Raw genomic sequence first — 21,155 nt, forward strand, 5'->3', positions numbered from 1 at the left:
CGAATGTCGCCTTCTGACTGGGGCTGTCACGTGAAGCCAGGGAAACCTCCTGACACAGGCGGGTGTCCCTGGGCAAGTTCTAAGGCCCGACGCAGGGCTGCCTGCAGTGCCTTGGACCGGATGCCGGGACTGGCCAAGAAGCGGTCAAGCTACCATTGCCAATAGCTGGACACGGTTCTTGGCCCTGGAGGGGCAGGTGATAAAACACAGTGTTTCTAGGGATAGTGCATGGTGTGCATGTTTATTCTACATCTGGTCACAGCAAATCTTACACGCCCAGATCACAGCCAGGCTAAGGGTCACATAGCTACAGGCGGCTGGAAGAAATGGAAACTGCTCTGGTGCACATGGCCATCTGGGCAGAAAGCGCAGCAGCCTCACTGGCCTGCCTGGAGGCAGCGAGGCCACATTCCCATCTCTAGGCCCTAGGGACATCTCTGAAGGGTGATTCCAGTTTGGAGCTTCCAAAATCCTGGGTGCCTCTCTGGAAGCCAAGCCCTGTCCAACAAGTCATTCTGAGTCCACACTGTGCCAGAACCTCAAGCATCTGCAACTGATGTCAAAGCAGCTTGGGAGCTGCAGAGAGACCTTAGGCTGGATCACAGAGCAGCTCTGGGGGCCCTGGGGCTTCAGGGCCGACGATCCTTTCTGCGGAGTTTGTGTCCCACCTGGGATCCCCGCTGGGCAGCTCTCACCAGGCCTTTGAACTGTCCCTGCAGCTTCACCTTCTTCCTGCAGGGAAAGGAACAGAAAGGTCACGTCTCCCTGAAGACAAGCAGTCCCCCTCGCCATAATGTTGAAAGATGGCTCCCCCAGCATTAGGAGGAATGGGGGGGAAAGGGTGCTGCCTGGCAGTGGGGAGCACGTGATCTGGGTAGACCAGGCGCTCCCCTGCTTGAAAGAGCAGTTCAAGTCAACAACACTTGTGTGTACCAAGGACGTGAAGGTGCATGTTAAAAAGTAAAAATTAAAAAACCGGGAAACACTTGAGCCATTAAGTTGAGGCCCTCCCCTCTTTGGAGCACGGAGCTCCCCGGCCCCGCGCGCACCATCCCAGCCCAAGCCTGCGCGACCCAGCACGTACCTGCGGTTGAGCTTGGTTCTGTTGAGGGGGATGTAGGCATAGGGGTCGAGCCGACCTTTCTTCTTCACGTCACCCTTTGCTTTCTGCTCCGCCAAAGACACAGAATCAGCCAGAAGTGCAGGGTTGCCCCTCCTCCCTGCTCTTGACTTAACAGGACCCATGTCCTCCCCTTCACTCTGTGCCTTGGTGGCACCAATGGGCTCCTGCAGCCCTGCAATGCCACCCAACAAGGGCATAGATGCCAGATGCTCACAAGTCCTCAGTGCGCCCCTCGCTGTGGCCTGAGTCTGGCCCACAAGTATGCCTCTCCAGAAGGGGGATGGGCACAGCTGCCCTCGTCCTTTCCCAGAGGTTCTGTCTCTACTCACAGCTCTTACCTTGGCCTTGTATTCAGCCCCAGGCGTAGCCTTCTTGGCCACAGGGCGGTGGATGCCAGAGCCTCCGGCTAGAAGGGGAACACAGAGGCCATGAATCAGGCAAAGCCAGGGCAGCTTCCTCCCAGGAGAAGGCAATGGGTACCTTCTCTCTGCAGAGCTGCCGGGGAGCAGACAAATCAAGGCTAGCAAACAGCTCTGTCCCCTACCAAGCAAGGACAAAGACCTTCCTCGAGAAGGGACTGTCCGGTGGCTTGATGGTTTAGACCAGTGGGCTCCTCAGGCTGACCTGAAGCTGCAGAGACCTACAAGTGACCTCTGAGAACATACACCTTCTCCACTAACATAAGCCACCCCCCAGTCTCCAAAGCTAAATCTGCTCTGTTTGTTCTAGGAGAAAGAACACAGGCTTTGAAGTCAGACAGACCCAGATTCAACTCCCTGTTGAACCACAACTGGCTGTAACCTCAGCAAGTCTCTGAATTTCTGGAGCTTTTAACCGCATCTGTAAAATGAGGTACTTTAGGCTTCAGCTCATTCGAGCTTCACACCAACACTGAGAGAGAAAGGCAGCTCTTGTCCCATTGTACAGACTTGAGAACTGTGGGTACAGAATCCCCGGTGCCTTCCAAGTCACTTGTCATTTCCAGTCTGGATTTTAACACACTCATGGGTGGAATTCTACAACGATGACTCAGGAGGACTCTCTAAGATGATCTGGATGAACCCCACTTTTTCTTTCACAGGTGAGAAGCTAGAAGCTCAGAGAGGCAGCAGGACTGGGCCAAGTCAGCCTCACAGCTGAGAGCAAGCAGTCCTGACCCTCCTCCACAGTCTGGTTCTGCACCACATCCCCTCAGAGCAGAGGTGAACTGGGTAGTGAGGCCACAGAGGGAGAAGCCATGAGGCTCTCTAGCTGGATTAGGATGCTGTAAGGCTCTGAGGACACACCTGCTCCTGGGGTTGGGGACTTTCTACAGAAGCCCCTGTCCCTCCAGATGCACAGCAGGGGCTCTGCTCTGGGGACTCGAGGCCAGGGGCTGCCCTCAGGGGAAGGAGGCAGAAGTGAGTAAGAGACCTCCCCTGGCCCTGGGCAGCCACGTTGGTATCTCTAGCAGCTGCTCTGGGGAAAGGAACAGCTTAGGGGACCAGAGACAAATGTGTAGGGGAACCCCCTGGGCAGGCCCAATATTGACCCTCCCAGCTGCCACCTTCCATACAGGCTAAGGTGGTCTCCCCAAACCCAGCCTGACTCAGGGCTGGACAAGAGAGGCAGACACCTCCCAGGAAAAGGGTTGCGCCACAAGCCTCATGGGAGGCCTAGGTGGGTGGGATAGAGATGGGGCTCAGGGGCTCCCCAGAAGGGCTGGGGGCTCCATGCATAGGTCTCCTGACCCTCAGGCCCCGACACTCTCAGCCCCTAGCTCAGTCTTGGGTGACATATCGGCCAATCTTTGTCGGTGCTGACTGACTGCAGTGGGGCCATGCAAACTCCCCTGTCCAATGCAGGGGATAGGGAACACAGTGTCCCAAGAGAGAAGAGTGGAGGCCTCACCTTGGTACCGAGGGGGCATCTCCAGCTCCTCGTCATCAGCCTCCTTCTGATGCTTGAGCTTCTGGTGTTTCTTCTATAAAGTGGTGAGCAAAGTTCATTAACAAGGGAATATGATCATCCTCATTAATGTTCACAGTAAAAGCAAGCAACCTGTGTTAGCAGAAAAGGTTCTTTGCCAAGCACTCCACCCTCCACTTACAGATGAGAACACCAAGGCTCAGAGAGGGTAAGAACTGTCTAAGATCACACAGCTAGACAGCACAGAAGCAAGGTTCCAGCCCGGGCCCTGACTGCAATCTCATCTGGCTGCTTCACACAGAACTCCTGTCCCAGGGCTCCAAGTGCCTGTCTGGGCATCTTGACCTAAGCTCACGCTCCTATTCAGAGGGGGCCTCCTGCATCAGGGGTCTCTCAGACCCTCAGCTACCCTCGGACCCTGTAATTCTCTGGTCTTTTATGTCTGGTTTTCACCCAGGTCTCCAAATGGAATTCTGCATGAGTGCAATGCTCCGATAACAAGGTAGCGCCTTGGGCCCTGGTGGGAAGATGAACATTTGGCTAAGGACAGGGCATCTGTGAATATGATATTAACGAAAGCAGTAATCTGAGGAAAAGACCACCAGATACTATACTCGTGCGCTTGACATGTACAATCTCCTCAAGCCAGCACAATAATTCTACAAGATTTACAGGTGAGGAACTGAGTTTGGAAGGTCAGGCTGAAGCCAGAATGGGACCCCAGGACTGCATCTTCACTACTAATACTGTATCCCCTGCCTATCCCCCTGTCCCAAGGGGGACACCCAGGAAGGCTGGACGGACCGGCCACAGTCTGAGAGGACAGAGAGGGAAGACATTGCTCCAAAATGCCCCCAGAAGTGCTGTTTGCTGGGCTTGGGAAGGACAGTGAGGGGTTGGGCCCACATCACCCTCGCTGGTTCAGGTGGGGTAGGTGAGAGGCTGCACTCCATCCTGGGAGGTACCAAGGGGGTTAAATTCTTGGGCTCAGGAGGCTGGAAGGCCAGGGTTCAAATCCCTGCTCTGCATCTAACAACGCTTGCGACCTTGGGCAGGCTATTTACTTTCTGTAAGCCGCCTCTGGAAATGGGGATAAGAGTCTCCGTCACCTCTGAGGATTAGGTGAGGTGACGTGTGGGGCCCTTTGCACTTCTCAGTGGTGGCTGCCTCTGCCCGTGCAGGAACCTGCCCCTTGGAACACACTGGCTAGCTGCTGACTTTGCAGTTCACACAGCCTGTGTCGTCGGTGGAGAGATAAAGGGCTTTGCCTTTCTTCCTTCAGCTGGACAGCTCAGCCCACACGGAAGCATCGGGTGCATCAGAGCCCCCCCCACGCCCCACAGAGCAGTCACCCATTACACTGTGTCCTGTAACGCACACCACACCCTCTGGACTGCCCCCCTCCACACCACTGCAAGGCTCTCCTGTGCACTCGGGAAGCAGGGCAGGTGGGTATGTGCGTGGCGGCGGGGAGGGGAGAGTTACGGAAAGATGGCCGAGAAGCTGTCAGCCCAAGGCTTTGCCCTGAAGGCTCAGCCCCCCATCAAAGGAAGTACTCACACTCCTGACACCCATGTCTTCCATCAGGTCAGCCATCTCTTCATCCTCCCCTGGAACCAAAAGGAAGAAAGGCCTGTGAGCAGGCAGGGAGCACCTCTGTTTGCCCAAAGCCCACACACATTTCACCCTTCCTCCTCCTGGTTCTTCAGGCTGACAGAGCCGGCAACTCCAGCCCCAGAAAACCCGTGTCCTTCTGGGGGAGACAAGACCCCTGAACACCGACCGCCCCTTTATCTTTCCCATCCTAGGCCCCAGGGATGACGGCCCCTTAAGGAAGTGGTGAGCCCACTTCCGAGATAAACACAGCTTGTTTTGAGACCCTAAGAAAGCCCTGGGTTTCCTGGGGAGTCAGGCACGTCCCAGCCCCACAGATGTTTTCTGCTTTACCAGGAGGACAGCTTCATTCTCCTACTTGAGAATCCCTTTTTTTTTTTTTTGCCCTCTATGTGCTGAGCGCTGTGAGGGAATGAGCGAAAGAAGTCTGAACCAAGGAAATACACAGACAACCCAAGTAAAAATAGATAAAATGGACTATCGCAAAACTTTAGAACTTCCGTGTGTCAGGGGACACAACAAACTGAAAAAGCATTCTACAGAATGAAGGAAAGAACGTGTTTTCAAATCATACAGGTGATATAGGGTTAACATGCAGACTATGTGAAGGCCTCCCACAACTCAACAACACAAAACAAACATCTCAGTTAAAACGAGCCGAGGGTTTGCGTAGACAAAGGGAACTCTGCCACACACTCAGCACGGATGAACCCTGCACACACCACGCTGACAGAAATACGCTGGCACACACAGAAAGACAGTGCCTCATTCCACTTACATTAGGCACCTAGATTCGGACTCAAATTCAAATGATTAGAGAGAGATACTGGAATGGTGACTGTCAGGAGTTGGGGTGGGGGCCAGGAGGAGTTGTTTAACGGGCAGAGAGTGTCAGTTTTGTAGCTGAAAAGGGTTGTGGAGATTGGTTGTAAGACAACGTGAACGTACTGAGCACCAGTCCACCGCATGCTTAAAAACGGTTTCACGTGGTAAGTTTTATATTACGTGTACTTTCCCACAATTTTCTAAAAAAGTTATCAGTTTAAAAGTATGAAATTGATGGGCTGGCGGGGGGAGACACACTCAAGCGAAATCAATCAACAAGCAAATAATGTCACAAGACAACCTGGGACGACATGCCCCCTGCTGGGCGGTACCCAGGCTTTCCAGAAGCATGGGGGGATGAGGCCAGAAGGTTGGGGCCACAGACAGGCCACATAAAAGCACTCAGGCTGGATCTTAAAGAGCGGGGAGGCAGAAGGAGAAGCGAGGGGTGTTCTCAGCACCAAGGATGTCTGGGAAAGAAGGGAGCAAGGAGACTGGACCGTAGAGAGCAGTGAGAGGGGACAGCTGTGGGACCGAATCTGGAACCAGTGTGGTCACCCTTCCACCAAACACAGACACGGCTGTTCTGGCTAACCACTTCATCTACAAACATCTGAAGTAGGTATTGGCATGAGATCCATTTTGGAGTGAGGAAATTAAGGCACAGAGAGGTTAGTGATTGTCCCTGGTCATATAGGAGGTAAGCCGGGTGTAGGGGGCGCCATGAGAACGCTGGTTAGGAGTCTGCAGTGAGTCAAGGGCTCAGGGATCATGGCAGTGGGAACAAAAAAAAAAGGCAGGCAGATAAATGTTAGAAGACAGGCTTTCTGATCCAATGGATGACACAGGGGAGGTGGGGCAGGAAAAGACTCCACAGGACTGACTTCCCACCAGGGTGGCTCCTGAACAACAGGGGACCATGCAGTCAGGAAAGGGACAGGCTCCAAGCCTGGGTCTTCCGACCTCTAAATGAGCTTCCAGGCCTCAGCCAAGTTTACATTAACAAAAAACAACAACAAAAACAACAAAAAACCCAAAAACAAAACAAAACAAGAAACAAAAAAAAAAAGGAAGAGAAAAGAAAAAAATGGGAGAAGGAAAGCAGAACAGAACAGAGGCTGACAAAGTGCGTCACGCATGCTTAAGAGGAAGTCGGGCATTTTGAAAGTTTTGTTTGAATTATATGTGTACTGTATAAATGGCTAGTTTGCAATAGAAAGATTTCTTAATGTGGTCAAAAAAGTTTGAGTCGGGGCACCTGGGTGGCTCAGTCGGTTAAGCGACTGCCTTCGGCTCAGGTCATGATCCTGGAGTCCCTGGATCGAGTCCCGCATCGGGCTCCCTGCTCAGCAGGGAGCCTGCTTCTGCCTCTGACCCTCCCCCCTCTCATGTGCTCTCTCTCTCTCATTCTCTCTGTCTCAAATAAATAAATAAAATCTTTAAAAAAAAAAAAAAAAAAGTTTGAGTCGCCTTAGCTCCAAGCTCCTTGTCTCTGCTGTTACCTATGCTTCCCCAGCAAGTGGGCACTGAATGAACGAGGGAATCAACAAGGAGGGAATGAATGAACAAGCGAGTGCAACCCTGCCCAGGTCAGACTTGTGTCCCTAGAATGGGCAATGGCCCCACCTTTCGTGCCTTCCTCTTCCTCCGTCTTGGCCGTGGCAGCATCGTCCTCCTCCTCCTCCCGGATGATGAGGCGGCCATCGGCGCTCACCTTGAAGCCCTGGTCCTTCTTCTTGCCCCGGCTGGGCCCAGGCTGTGTGGCTGGCGTGGCAGAGTCGGGCAGTGAGGTGGTTGCCGGTCAGTCCTAACCCATCCACAGCCTCACCCTGACCAACAAGACGGGTGCCTGCTGCACAATGATGTGGGTGTGTGGTGGCGAGGGGTGCCCGCTGGCCTCCGTGGAATTCACCCCTAACCCCTGAGCTCGGCACCAAGGCAAGCCTGTTTTCTGGACTCACGTGCCAGCCGCTTCTTGCTTACCTAGGACTCGCTGGGCCACCTTAGGGTCCAGGAAGTTGAGGGGCTCATCCCCGCCACCCTCCTTCAGCCATGCCTGGCTCCTCTGTCGGGCCAGCCTCCGACGCTCCTTGGCCTGGCTCCTTTCCTCCTCCTCCTCCTCCTCCTCCTCCTCCTCCTCCGAGTCAGCCAAGAGCTCCTCAATGCTAAGGACAGAGAAGTGGCACATCCCAGTGTTCCCAGGAAAGGCAGGGGCAGCTGAGCATGACCTGGGCAGGCTGCAGGCTGAGGGAGACCAGGTCCCCAGGACCCCACTATGGGTCTTACCTGTCGCCTTTGCCCTGGGCAGGCTCCTCTCCCTCCTCCTGCTGATCCTCTCCCATGGCAGCCTGGTTCAGAGCACGGTGCCGCTTGGCGCGGGCCTCGGCTTTCCGAATGTTTACCAGGACTTTGTGGTACCCCTCAGGCAGCAGCCCCTTCACCAGCTCAAACCTGCGGGGCAACGAGGGGCTCCTGAGGCGCGCTGGCCACAGAGTGCTCTCCGGAAGTAGGAGCGTTCAGCCACAGGGGAGGGACTCGGACCGCCCCCAACTCCTTCCTGGCCCTCCCCCCTCGGGCAGGCGCACAGACCCGAACTTGCGGATGAACTTGGTGAACAGGTTCCGAAGCTTCATGCGGAAGTGCCGCCGCATGTCGTCTGAAAGCTTCCCGATGGCCTCCATCTGCCGGGCAGAGCAGCGAGGAGTCAGGGGCGCCCTCCGCCCTGCCTGCCCTCCCACCGCGCTGCAGACCAGGCACACGGCGAAGGGGCGAGGGCCACAGCAACCCTGCTCCTTGCCCACCCCTTGGTCCGACTGTGTTTCCACAACCTGGGCGGCCCTCCGCCTTCCCCCTAAGCCTTCTCTGTGACAATCCACGACTACCCTTCCGAGATTGCAGCTTCAGAGTCTTCTGAACAGTGTCTGGCATCTCACCTGCGTTACCTCACTGAATCCTTACAACAACCCCATGAGGCAGATCTATCATGACCCCCAGTTTACAGACGAGGAAACTGAGGCACAGAGAGTTAAGTGGCTGCTCCATGACCAGGGGCAGCAGTCAGCCCAGGTCTCTCTGATGCCATGGCCCACGCTATGCCCCAACACCACCAGGCTTCTCTGGGTTCCACACATCCCTCCTACCACCCTGCATTCATCTCGGGCTGGACTATTCTCACACCTTCGTCGGGCTGGGCTGGGACCCATGAATGGGTGGCAGATCTCACTCTCTGCAGTGTCTCCAGACAGGGCTGGGGGCACAGGGCCCCAACGATCCTTTGAAAGGCTTTTATAAATTCTCAGCACCCATGACAGACCACTGCTTTAGCCCTTCTCATCCCTGGTCCCCAGTGAGGTGGCTTGGGAGGGTAGGGGCAGGCTACCTTGACCCCCACCTGCCCTTTCTTGCCTTGACCCAAGGCCCGATATGAAGACAAGAGGCAAGAGGGACCTGGAGGTCTGATGCGACCTTGCCCAGCTGGAAGGGAAACACTGAGGCAGTGGAGGCAGGGGCGGGACAGACCCAGCTGAGGGGCTGGGACCCAACCCCAGGGGGCTCTGTGGGCCCTTCTGCAGCCAGCAGGGCTGTCCAGAGGAGCTTCCTTGAACCCAGAAGGTCAACATGCAAGTGAGGAAAAGGAAAGCAAGATGAGGGGCCCCGCTGGGGGAGAGTCCTGGGGGTCAGTTCTGAGCTTTGCGTTCTGGTCCCAGGGCCCCTCTCACTAGCACTGTGACCTGGGGAAATCTCTGGCCTCAGTTTCTCCATCTGTAAAACAAAGGTGGCCCTGCCTACTGGCCTTTGGCCTGCAGAGCGCTTGCTTCTATGGAGGGAGAGGGGGCGGGTCACAAGAGGTGACCTGGCACCACGCACCCTCCTCACTCCCACCGGGTACATGTTACCCTACTGGTCCTTTCCAGGGCTCCTGCATGACCTGTTCCATGAGATAGTGCACAGCTAAACACATGTTTGGGACTTGCTGGCCTCGCACTCACTGGGTCCATGCCAGCAGGCCAGAGGCCAGGCTGCCGCCCACTGAGGGGAAAGGGGGCACTTACCACCAGTGGCACGTGCTTGGCCAGGTGCGCCACGTCCATGACAACTCCCACCACCTTGATGAAGCCCAGGGCCGACTTGACCACGTCACGGGTGCGGGAAGCCAAGAGCAAGCACACATTCTCCAGCAGCTGCTCTATCGTGCTGGTCCCCATGAGACCTGTGGGGGACCAGAGGGCCACTGTCAGAGATGCCCAGGACCCCATCCAGACCCAAGATCCCTGTCAGGTCACATGAGGTGGAACTAACATTTGGGGGACTTTTGCGTGCCCAGCACGGTCCTAGTCACTCCCCATAGAGTATAGCCAACCTGTTAGCAAGTCCTGTTTTTCTCCCCCATATTAGGGGTAAGAAATTGAAGTTCTAAGAGGTCCATAAACTTGCTCAAGGTGTCCCATGGTTGGTAAGAGGCAGAACCAGGACTAACATCTGGGTACGGCACCTGACCTCTGATCCACTCTGACAGTGGGCCACGAGGCAGCTGCAGGTGGGCAGGAAAGATGACATGGGCAGCAGAGGGGACAACAGGCAGCCAGGCTTGGTTCTGGCTCTTTCTCCTCCCTCGAGGAAGGAAGGTGGTAGCTACCCTATTCTGGTAATGACCTTATCCTGACCTTCTGGGCATTTTCCTACCCTGAGGGCTCCCCAGGCTTTCAAGGATGCAACATTCACCTTTAAACTCAAACAGGAGGTGGGTCAGGGCCAGGATGCTGCAGCTGACCATGGTCACGGCTCCCACGAGGCCAGGGTAGATCAGGACAAGGTAGCGCTGCAGGGCCTCTGGGAGGGTAAGACGAGGATAGTCACCCGAGGCCAGAGCCCCTCTGCCCTTGCGCCCTGGGCTCCCCAGGGAGGGGGACTCCCAGTCAGAGAGGAGCAGCCTGCCCAGCTCCAGAGCCAGGAAGCTCTCCCCACCTCTTCTCTTTGGCCAGTGGTTTGGAGGGGTGCCTCCCCAAGGCCTGTGAGCAGACCATCTACCCCAGCCCCGTGTCACCCACACCTCACCTTCCTGGTTTGGGCCAAACCGAAGGAAAGCATGGCCCATCTCCACCAGCAGGGCAAAAGCATTCTTCCGAGCACCCACCGACACCTCCTTGGTACACAGGATCACCTGCCCGGACAACCCCTTGAACACGTGCTCCGGAGCTGGCCACCATGGGATTGGTTGGTGGCCTGAGGCAGAAGGGGGCAGGAGGGGCACCCACGCTCCCAGGCAGAGAACTGAGTCACCCCTAACCCCCATACTGCTCTCTCCTGATCCTGACAGGTCCTCAGAAGCCACACTCCAAGGAACCCCTCAAAACACACATACACCCCCCTCCTGCACCCCTCACCTCTGGGACGAGGGCAGTGATGAACTCCTCATGCTCAGCTGACAGCTTCTTCACGATATGTATGAGGCACTTCAAACGGGGCTGCAGGGCAGGGGGGAATGACAGTTAGGACCCCTCAATGCCACCTGTGCCCCTCGAGTCCCCGGTCTCCAGGGTGGTCCTCCCCTGGTGTTGCCCATCCTCCTGCAGGCAGAGCGTGGCTGCTTTGGAGGCCTCACCCTCTTGGCAGGGGAGGAAGTGCTCCGCAACGAGTCCAGCAGGGTCATCTTCAGGTCATCCAGGTGGCTCTGCACAAAGCGGGCCCCGGGGCCCTGAGGGCTGGCACACACCTCCTCCAGCACCCGATAGGCCTTCTTCTGTACTCCGTGGGCCTTGCTCTGGGAGGGGGCATATGATCAGGGTTAGGTGAGGAAGGGGACTCCGGGGCCCCCCATCCATCCATCCACCCATCCCCCACCACTGTCCAATAAGAGTCAGAGAACAGCCACCATTAACTGTGACCAGCACTGGGGGCGGGGGGGGGAATTCGGGACCAGGACCTGCCTCTGGAGCTCAAGAGGTCTGAGAGGGCCGGCGGAGCATGGACGGGGGTGGGGTGGGGGTCGGGGTGTTAACTCTGTGCCGGGCAGGGGATGCTGCAGGGAGAGAGGCCACCCCAGCCTCCACTCCACTCCACTCACCGGCTTCAGGTGACGTTCATCCAGCAGCATGAACGTGCAGTGCCTGGCACACACCAAGGCCTGTGTGCCCGCGCACCTTTCTGGCTGGAGCACTGACCTCTCCCCTTCTTTGCCTAACTCCTTGCCATCGCAAAGGAGCTCTGTTACTCCCCCTAGAGCAACTCTCCTGAGGTTAGCTGGCCCCGCCCTGGACTTTCATGTCCGCCCGAATGGTCCAGACAAGAAGCCTTTCCAAGGAGTCCCCTTTTCCCCCAGATGTGGTCACGTGGGACTCCAGCCTACACGGCTCACCTCGAGGTAGGGCCGGATGGTGGAGTACAGCTTGCTGATGGCAGCTTCATCTGCGTGAGGAGCCAAGGCAACAACCAGGTCCAACACAGACAATCTGCTCAGGGCAAGAGACCAAGGATGGGCTTAGGGGGGCTGGAGAAGGGCACAGATTATCAGTGCCTTTCTATCTACTGGGTACAGAGGTGGGAGAAGTCGGGGTGAGGAGGACCAGGGGCCCTGAAGGAGCCTGTGAACAACAATCACAGCTTGTACCCAATTTCGCCATAAGGAAGCAGGTGTGGTTCCAGGGGCTTTATGTGCATTCAAGCCTTCGGTCCTCACAATAGCTCTGTTGCAAGTCTATTATCGTGCAGAATTTCACAGATGAGGACACAGAGCGCATGGAGCAGGTAAGTAACTTGTCCAAGGTCACACAGCTCGTAACTAGTGGAGCTGGGATTTGAGCCTGGGCGGTGTATCGCCAGGGTCCACGTCCTTCCTAGCAGGCGCTAATGCCTCTCCAGAAAGGAGCCCATCAGGCTTCACTGTAGAGCTGGGACATTCACTATCTCAAGACTTTCCTAAATAATTCCAGAGAGAAGCCACAGGGCTTCTGTTCGGCATACCCTCTGGTTCCCTGGGCTGCCCCAGCTCGAGCAGGGCATTTTACCTGGTGAAGTCAGAGCTAGCAGAGTCCAGCACCTTCTCACTGGCTTTTTCCAGGAAGCTGTTCACCAACTGGCATCCCCAAGGGGATGAAAAGGAGGGAGTTGGTGAAGAGAGAAACACAGAGCAGGAGCAGGTCACAGAACTGCACCCCCCCCCCCAAACCTCCTTTTAGAAGCCTCGACCCAGCTGCTGCTGGTATCTGGTGCCCTGTCCCCGGGGTGGCAGAGCCCAGGTGAGCCCGGGCAGGTGGGGACCTTGCCGACACACACAACCCAACAGTCACTCACCTGACAGTGCTCTCCCTCCCCCCACCAGCTCACCTGAGGCTCTGTAATGGTCAGGTAGGTTTTGACAGTTTCCAGCACAGCCCGGCGAGGGGCTGGGGTGTCTCCAGCTCCAATAGGCTGCCCATATAGGTTGAAGAGGATTGGCAGAAAGTTCTTGGCAAAACGGCTCACCTCCACACGGTCAGCCTCTGGCAGGAGGACCAAAGTTTGCATAAGAGGGCAGGAATCAACCCCACCTCAAAGGCTGTTAGGGCTGCAGCCCAGAGGCATCCTTTTGGAGGACAGGACCTGGAGCCCATGGATTTGGGGCTTCTTTGGGACAAGAGGTGTCCCCATGCTCTATGCTCCTCCACAGCTCTGTCCTGTGGGTCAGCCGAGAGCCACACACACGATGAAGCCCTTAACACTGACTGGACAACACCCAGCAGCTGTCAGCACAGTGGGGGTAAAGAGAGAAAAGGGGCAGCTTACTGTCCTTACTAACTCCTTGGGTCCCCAGCAGAAGCCCCAGGTCCTTGCAAAGCGTTAGCTACGGCTCAGGCAGTGAGGCACAGCAGGCCAGGAGACCTGGGCCATCACAACCATCCCCCTCCTCACCCCCGGCCCCAGAGCCCACACATACCTGCCTCGCAGCCCTTGGTAATGAGGGTTCGCAGGGCTTGGCACACAGTGACCCTCAGGTCTGCACGCTCACTGATGGCCGTGCCCAGCGTCCGCGCCAGCCCTTTGAAGGAGGCGGCCACGTCTGTGGGCCTCGTGCAGAACCCAGGCAGGAGGGTCCAGATCTGCAGAGGGGTGATGGTCAAGGAGAGTGATGCCCAGCAACTCAGGCCCCTGCGCCATCCAACCCACGTCGCCCTCAGCTGAACCCCTACCTGCCACTGGAGCGTATCGTAGATCTTGGACTCCACTGTCCTGCCCGCCTGTGCCAGATCCATTGCTGTGTGTGACACAAGGACATGGTGGGACCCCGGGTACCCTTCAGGCCAGCAGGCCTCATTTTTACCAAAACCAAAAGCCCAATTATGAGGACAGGAATGTGAGTGATTCCTCCCTCCCCACAAATTGAAACATAATACTTGTTCACTCTAAAAAAATTTAAAAGATCTACATAGAATGGGCAGTGGATATCCCCTCATAATCTTACTCCCCCAGGGATAGCCACGACCTCCTCTGACTCCTTTACGTTTCTTTAAACACACACACACACTTTTAAAAATAGAAACAGGACCGTACTATACAAACATTGTTCCGGAACCTGGTTTTACTTGACAGTAAGGTTTCTAAGTGGTAGGCTGTGTGCTGTGCACGTATGTGACCTACTGCATTTACTGCTCACACAGCAATTATCGCTGAGTCCACTGATGAGGAGCAGACCCAGAGGAGTTGAATCAACGTGCTCAGTCACCCACCTGTGGTGTGGCTCAGCTGAGATCGGAATCTAATTCATTCAACTTGCCATCTCCTAAACATGCCCATTCCCGCGTAAGGTTTCCCTCTCTTCACAAAGACCACACTGTGGCCCACAATGGGGCTTCATCATTAACTAAGTTCACCAGAACCCTATTGAGGAACACGTGGGTTGGGTCAGATTTTTTACTAGGAACAGCTCTGCATATATATAAATTGTTGTGTACTTGTCTAATTATCTCCTTAGCAGGAGAGGAGGCCACTGTTGACCTGCCACAGGGCAGGGTTCTGTGAAGGGGAGATGCCTGGCCGCGCCTCTAAGCAAAGGGAGGGACAGCCCCCCTGAGGAAGGCCTTCAAGCACTGGCTGGCCACCTGCCTGGCAGAGGGACAGGGCCCAATGTCCTAGGAGCCCTTCCTGACCCCTTCCAGCCAAGGCTTTAGGATTAAGGCGGGGCCCATACCTTTGCTCTTCAGGGTGGTAGCCAGGGGTAAGAAATAGGTGGTGAAGAAACCAAGTCGCGCTTCCTGGACGTGGTCCCGGATGACAGGCAGCAGCCAGCTCCGCGGGAAATCCAGATTCTCCCTGGGAGAGGCAGGCGAGGCCCGGTGAGCAGGCAGCATACCCAGCACCACACGGCCTGCTGCTCAAGCCCTGCTGGGGCCTTTCCCGCTGACCTCCATGCGACACACACAGACTGCACCCCAAAGAGTGAACGGCCTGCTGCAGGAGAACAAGCTGGCTGACTGCCCCGGGGCTCGTAAGGAAGCCAGCCAGAATCTCACTTACTCAGAGCCATCAATTTCCAAAGGCACAGCCTCTAAAACCACCTCGGGTCCCATGCTGGCCACCGCAGCCCCCACAGCCTGATCCAGAGCTGCCGTGTGAGGGAAATGGGGGGAGAGGCGCAGGTCACACAGGGACTGGAGGCACTGGAGCAAAAAGACAGGAGATGATACATCAAGGCATGCTCACAGAGCAGGCACCCAGAGCTGAATCTGGGCCAAATTCTCGAAGAAGATGAGGTTAAGCTCTAGGTCAGAGATCACAAACCAGTAACCAAATTTTTAAAAAAATATTTTATTTATTTATTTGACAGAGAGAGACACAGCGAGAGAGGGAACACAAGCAGGGAGAGTGGGAGAGGGAGAAGCAGGCTCCCCACTGAGCAGGGAGCCCGATGAGGGGCCCGATCCCAGGACCCTGGGACCACGACCCAGGCAGACGCCTAACGACTGAGCCATCCAGGCACCCCCCAATAACCAAATCTAACCTACTGAGAAGTCTCACCTGTCTCCAATGCCCCCAAGAATTTAAAAAATTCTGTATTTATTAGTAACATGTAAAAATCACATTTCACATACAAACATAGATTTCCAGTTTGTCTTGAAAAATGGGACTCTGGCAAAGGGAAAAGACACAGCCACGTGTGACAATTAGCAAATTAGCAGATGCTGAGGAGTGGATGCCCCTCAAGACAGAGCTGTGCCCTCTGGCCCACTACAGCCCCCCAGCCCCCCAGGGCCTCACTTGTAGGAAGCCAAGTTCATCAATCTAACCTACTAGGGGCCAGGTTTCTTGAGGAAGCCCTTGCCATCCCAGGGTGGCTCCTTTCTTCCAACCAGCAATGGTGGAAGTCAGCGAAGGTCCCATGAGCCTGGGAGCTGCTGATGAGGGGTCTGGGCCCTGCCTCACTAGCTGGGGAGGATCCCAAGGGGATCCCTGATCCTTAAATGGTTTACTCTGGGCTATAGTAATCTCTCTGGGACCTAAGGCTGCTTAAAACACCATAATCCCTTGTTATAGGAAATTCAGAGAATTAAAAACAAAAGATAGGGGGTAGGGGTAAGGGAGAGTCACACTGGTTCCCTATTCAAAGCCATCCACTCCAGCCAGGACTAGTGAGCAGTTACTGGCCGAGGGGCCAGGGGAGGTCCCACCCCTTTCTGTTTCTCCCATGTCAGCTCAGACACCTTCCTGGAGACACAGTGCTGGGCACCTGCTGTGGGAGCCATTGGGGGTATAACGTGGGGTAAAGTGCAGAAGTAACAGACAGGTGACCACTCTGGGAGCCCACAGTCCAGCAGCCTAATCACCACCTCCTGCCTTGGCCCCAGCAGCTCCCCAGCTCACCTTCTTCATCACAGGATGGGCCTGCCTCCCACAGACCTGGAAGAAGACACACAGCAGCTGCAACACGGAGCTCCATGCTGCGTGGAATTTGTACGTCAGGCCTTCCTCCACTGCCCTGCCATGGGAACAGACAGTCAGGGCCAAGTTCACGCTCACCTGGGCCCCCATCAGGAAGTCAGCGGCTGGCACCATGAGCTACAGACCACCAGCTGGCCAGTATGTGTGGAGCCCCAGGAAAGGCCAAGGGGGAGAACTAGGATTTATGATGTAACCCCTGTGCTGAGTTTCACTGATGTAATCCTACTGCTTAAGGAGAACTCTGTGAGGTACGTTGTTTCCTCCATCTTAACTGAGGCTCAGGGAGATGAAATAACCTGCCAGGGTCACTCTGCTAGTGGCCATACTGGGCCCCCAAAGCCCATGCTCAGTCACTGTCTCGTGCTTTCCCAGTCCGACCCAGGATGGGATGCCCAGGTAGAGCAGGTGGTCTGGGCCGAGTGGGGAGAGTGGCACCAGGCTGGCTCTATCTCCCAGCCTCCTGGAAATGTGAGGCAAGAATGGCCGATAGAGGTCAATGTGGGGAAATGCGTGAGCTAGAGGTGGCTCTATTTCTGAGTTTTCCTGAAACTTCACCACAGATGTATCCACAGGCAACAGGTCCATTTCCTCACAAGGAGCAGTACCCAAAGCACCACACTTTGGAGCTGAGCACACATGCCCAGAGGAGACACCAAGCATGCTAGCTCCTTTCCCGGGACCACTGCAGTGTCTGTGGTGCTCTGAGCTCCTCACTGGCTGCAGGGAGAGCGAGGACGGGTCAGTGGCCATGTCTGTGGACGGCTCCTCTTGCAGGTGTGGAGAGCAGCATAGCACGTGAGCAAGAGCGGGCTCTGCTGTCAGGCTGCCACTTCCTAGTGGGGTGACCTCAGCCTGCCCATCTGCAAAGTGGGGGTCAGTACATATCTCCTAGAACCACAAAGACTACTAGCGGTTTTTATTCACTGAGTGCTTAACTCCGTGCCAGATACAGTTCTGAGAACTTTATACACGCTCCCTCATTCAATCCTCACGTCCATCAGTAACCTTCGACTGATGAGGACCCCGCAGTATTTGACATGGAAGACACGGGGGAACCTGCCCCCGATGACCGGTTCGGAATCCATACTCATGAGCACCACTCGAATGCACCTGGAATGTGGCCAGTGCTCGAATCAACAGCAGCTGCTCTGGCACTGTGCACATGCCCACAGTAAGTGACAAGTGGAACACCTGTCATTACAAAGAACTTCCTAGAAGGTACACCTTATTCCCTCCTAAGGCAGATGCTCTGTTCTCACCTGAAAATCTTGGAGATATACTGGGCAGGGCCGGAGGCTGAAGAGGTCACGGAGCCAATGCTGGCCATGTGGGGAGCGACACATTCCTTCAGGAGCTCCTACAAAAAAGAGGCCACAGCTGTCTGGGCCTAAAGCAGCCTCCCAACACCACTCAGCCCTTCTAGCAAAAGTGACTGCTTTTGGACACTTCTAGGAAGCCTAGCCTCATCCCAAGGACCTCCTCCCCAGGATGCAGCTGGAGGTCTGGGGTGAGATCCAGGAGAGACAGGGCAGCCAGGAGAACCCTCTGCACTCTCTGCTTCCCCCCTAAAGCTGGGGCTGGGGCTGGGGTACCTGAAGGCTCTGAGTGGCAGCTGTTACCACCTGCGAGTGAGAGGAGAGGAGGCAGGTGGTCGCGACTCCAAAAAATCGAGGGAGGTGACCCAGCCCCAGGTCCCGCTGCAGTCTGTGAAGACAAAAGGCTTCTGTGGGGCCTGGTCCTGGGCCTCAGGGACCCACGTGGTCCAGGTCCAGTGACAATCACTGATCTGCAGGGTTCTACAGGGCCCTTCTAATGGGCAATTTTTAAAAGTGCTGTCATTCAAGTTAATAGCCACACGTGGTAAAAAATTCAAGTAGGTCTTCAGAATATAAAATAAAGAGTATGCTTTCTTTATCACACCTTTCTCCCAGACTGACCTTCAGATGCACTTTCCGGAGGAAAATCAAGGCTAAGTTTTTCAAATACTCTTCCAGAAGATGTTACACATGTATAAACGTAGAAAGTAACGTATGCTAACGTCTATGTAACACTTTTCATATGCCAAGCACTGATCTGATATACATTCGTTCACTTAAACCTTGTGACAACCAAGATTAAGTCCCATGACCATTCCCATTTATTATAAGTGAGGAACCTGAGGCACAGAAAAGTCAAGTAACTTGCCCAAGGCCATGTCGCAAATGGGAGGGAGGAGTCAGGATTCACACTGGTAGTCTCACTCCAGAGTACACAGAGTCACACCATCCATGCCGTTCTCAATACGTTTTGGGGGTCTTTCTGTGTCAGCATATACCTCTCTACTTCTGTAACTTCTAAATGGCTGCATAACATCTCACTGTATATTGACCAGTCCTCTCCTCGGACACATTTAGGTTGTGTTTGGTTTCTAGGTTTTTTTGCTGTTACCTATAGCATTACAACAAACAGCCTGGGACATATATCATGGCACAATTGTGGGAGGCTTGTTGGTAGGATTAATCCTGAGATGTGGAGGGGGCGCCTGGGTGGCTCAGTCAATTGAGTGTCTGACCTTGGCTCAGGTCATGATCCCAGGGTTCTGGGATCGAACCCCTGCTCAGTGGAGAGTCTGCTTCTCTCCCTCCCCCATGCGCGCTCTCTCTCTCAAATAAATAAAATCTTAAAAAAAAAAAAAAGAATCCTGAGAAGTAGAATAAGGCTATTTTGCCATTTTCTGGCACCTCCAGGTAAAAGATGGATAGTGCAGATAAAGGATGTGGGCCCAGGGGCGCCTGGGTGGCTCAGTCATTAGGCGTCTGCCTTCGGCTCACGTCATGATCCCAGGGTCCTGGGATCGAGCCCCACGTCGGGCTCCCTGCTTGGCGGGAAGCCTGCTTCTCCCTCTCCCACTCCCCCTGCTTCTGTTCCCTCTCTCACTGTGTCGCTCTCTGTCAAATAAATAAATAAAATCTTTAAAGAAAAAAAAAAAAAAAGGATGTGGGCCCGGCAGACGTGGGCTGGAGACCTGCTTTGCTCCTTAGCAGTGGCAAGACTAGCTACCGCACGGTACTTCCGTTTCTGGCTCACGAAAAAGGCTAGAACCTTCCTCCCGGGGTGGCTATGATGAATGACATGAACAATGATGGAAAGCACTCGGCACGAGGCCTGAACGAGCAGGCCGAAGGAGCCCTTCAGCAGAGGGGAGGGCTGACACAGTGTGGTGGGGCCCCAGGGCCTTAGAGACCCTTAGAGACCCTCACTCCAGGCAAAACGCAAGTCACCAACTGATACACTTATTTTCTTTTCAGCCTTATTCTGGAAAAGCGGAATCATCAAGTGGCTACTATGAAGTGGCCAAGCTCACATGTGAGTGTTCTGACAGACACAGAGCAGACACTGGGCTTGCAGGACTGTGAACCCCAGAGGAGGGGACTGTTAACCCAGGTGGGGAGAGGGGTGAAGCCACAGAAAGTGCATGAGATTGTCTGAGAAGGAAACCAACCGCACAGGAATCAGTCAGGGGGTGACAAGACTCAGGAGAGAACCCAGACCCCACCCCCAGGGCCCCAGCGTGGTGCGCTTAGCCCACCTGCTCTCCTTAGAGCTCGCTGGTTAACTGCTCTGACGGGAAAGCACCAGCCGTGGCTGACACAGGCCACACTATCCTGCCCTGTGCCTCGGAACCAGAGCTGGTCTACAGCACACTTGATAAGGAGACACTGCCATCCATCTCCAGCTTTCGGCTCGCGTCCCTCCCACCTGCACCGCAGAGCAGGTGGCCTGCTGGAGGCCCTAGGACACCTCTCCACCACACCTACCGGACCAGGTTGATGTGGGCTTTCTCCATGACCTTAAGCCAGGCCAGCAGGGGTTGTAAGTCATTCTCGCTGGGAACATAGTCATATAAGGCCTAGAGGTGGGACAGGGAATAAGCAGGGGACTGAGTGAGTGCATCTGCTGTGGCCTAATGACAATGACCCCTTCCCCTCCCCGAACACCAGCATGTCCCAGTGACAGACCTGCACACGTGGCCCTGGAACTCCCAGGCCCCTTGCTCTTCCCAGGTCCTATCTTTCCCTGTTCCATGAAACTCTCCCGATTCTGCTCCTATGGGGTCAGAGTCTCTAGAAGCAGTTGAGTAAAACTTGGGTCACACAACCCTTTGGATCTCACAAAAGCCACAGAGCCTTTCTTGGGAAAAATGTACATGGGCACACATACGCACGTTCTGCAAACGATTTGGGGGATGTTTATGCCCCCTTCCCCAAATCCATCCAGGGATTCCCTAAATTTGAGAGCCTCTGCTCAAGGTATAGGTTAGAGCATGAGACCATGCTGAAATAGTGTATTAAGTTAACTAAGTGAAGAGTTGGAGGCCCCATCTCCTGTGGACACTGATGTGGTTTTGGTGGCCAGTCTCCTAGCTGCCTGCTTCCTGTCTGCTTGACTACTAGCCTCCTCCACTGGGCCAGTCCAGTAAGCCCACTGAAGCTCACTCTGTAGACAAGTAACAGGCCCCCTGCACCCTAGCACCCCCATACCTCTCCACCACCATACCCTTCCACCTTCAGGCCTCACCGTGATGATCTGGGCATTGAGCTCCGCTGACAGGGTACCCAGGCTGGGCTTGGCATGGAAGAGGCTGTGGAAGGCCTGCATGGCACAGGCTGTCACCAACTGGAGAGGACATGTAGGCTCAGTGGGGGACCACAAAGCCCATGGCTGCCCCGGGCTCCTCAACCTCTGACTCCAGCCAGTGGGCTGGGGAGAGACCCAGGCCCCTGACCTCAAGCAT

The 21,155-nt window shown here is 55.2% G+C and overlaps 1 protein-coding gene across 4 annotated transcripts in view; it reads right to left on the bottom strand.

Annotated features, from left to right (window-relative positions):
• Positions 1-222: 222 nt before the first annotated feature.
• RRP12 (ribosomal RNA processing 12 homolog) overlaps positions 223-21,155 on the bottom strand; it is a 28,895-nt gene continuing 7,962 nt past the window's right edge. The window contains exons 9-34 of one of the 4 annotated variants that reach the window (XM_045878541.3): positions 20,939-21,037; positions 20,179-20,270; positions 17,974-18,085; positions 17,641-17,738; positions 16,304-16,418; positions 14,960-15,102; positions 14,634-14,755; positions 13,636-13,700; positions 13,383-13,545; positions 12,794-12,948; positions 12,475-12,542; positions 11,826-11,919; positions 11,073-11,231; positions 10,855-10,935; positions 10,526-10,631; positions 10,193-10,300; positions 9,523-9,680; positions 8,060-8,151; positions 7,757-7,921; positions 7,454-7,635; positions 7,097-7,234; positions 4,592-4,641; positions 3,014-3,086; positions 1,462-1,529; positions 1,085-1,167; positions 223-732 (exon numbers count right to left, since the gene is read on the bottom strand). In XM_045878541.3, coding sequence (XP_045734497.1) covers positions 630-732; positions 1,085-1,167; positions 1,462-1,529; positions 3,014-3,086; positions 4,592-4,641; positions 7,097-7,234; positions 7,454-7,635; positions 7,757-7,921; positions 8,060-8,151; positions 9,523-9,680; positions 10,193-10,300; positions 10,526-10,631; positions 10,855-10,935; positions 11,073-11,231; positions 11,826-11,919; positions 12,475-12,542; positions 12,794-12,948; positions 13,383-13,545; positions 13,636-13,700; positions 14,634-14,755; positions 14,960-15,102; positions 16,304-16,418; positions 17,641-17,738; positions 17,974-18,085; positions 20,179-20,270; positions 20,939-21,037 — 2,892 coding nt within the window. In that variant the 3' untranslated portion in view covers positions 223-629. Of the gene's footprint in view, positions 733-1,084; positions 1,168-1,461; positions 1,530-3,013; positions 3,087-4,591; positions 4,642-7,096; positions 7,323-7,453; positions 7,636-7,756; positions 7,922-8,059; positions 8,152-9,522; positions 9,681-10,192; positions 10,301-10,525; positions 10,632-10,854; positions 10,936-11,072; positions 11,232-11,825; positions 11,920-12,474; positions 12,543-12,793; positions 12,949-13,382; positions 13,546-13,635; positions 13,701-14,633; positions 14,756-14,959; positions 15,103-16,303; positions 16,419-17,640; positions 17,739-17,973; positions 18,086-20,178; positions 20,271-20,938; positions 21,038-21,155 lie in introns of those variants that run through there. The other 3 variants (XM_064595105.1, XM_064595106.1, XM_064595107.1) reach the window with 3 other exon arrangements.

The sequence above is a fragment of the Mirounga angustirostris genome, unplaced genomic scaffold (genome assembly GCF_029215605.1).
Source record: "Mirounga angustirostris isolate CCGP_5_RB_7025 unplaced genomic scaffold, mMirAng1.0.hap1 SCAF_6, whole genome shotgun sequence".
Classification (NCBI taxonomy): domain Eukaryota; kingdom Metazoa; phylum Chordata; class Mammalia; order Carnivora; family Phocidae; genus Mirounga; species Mirounga angustirostris.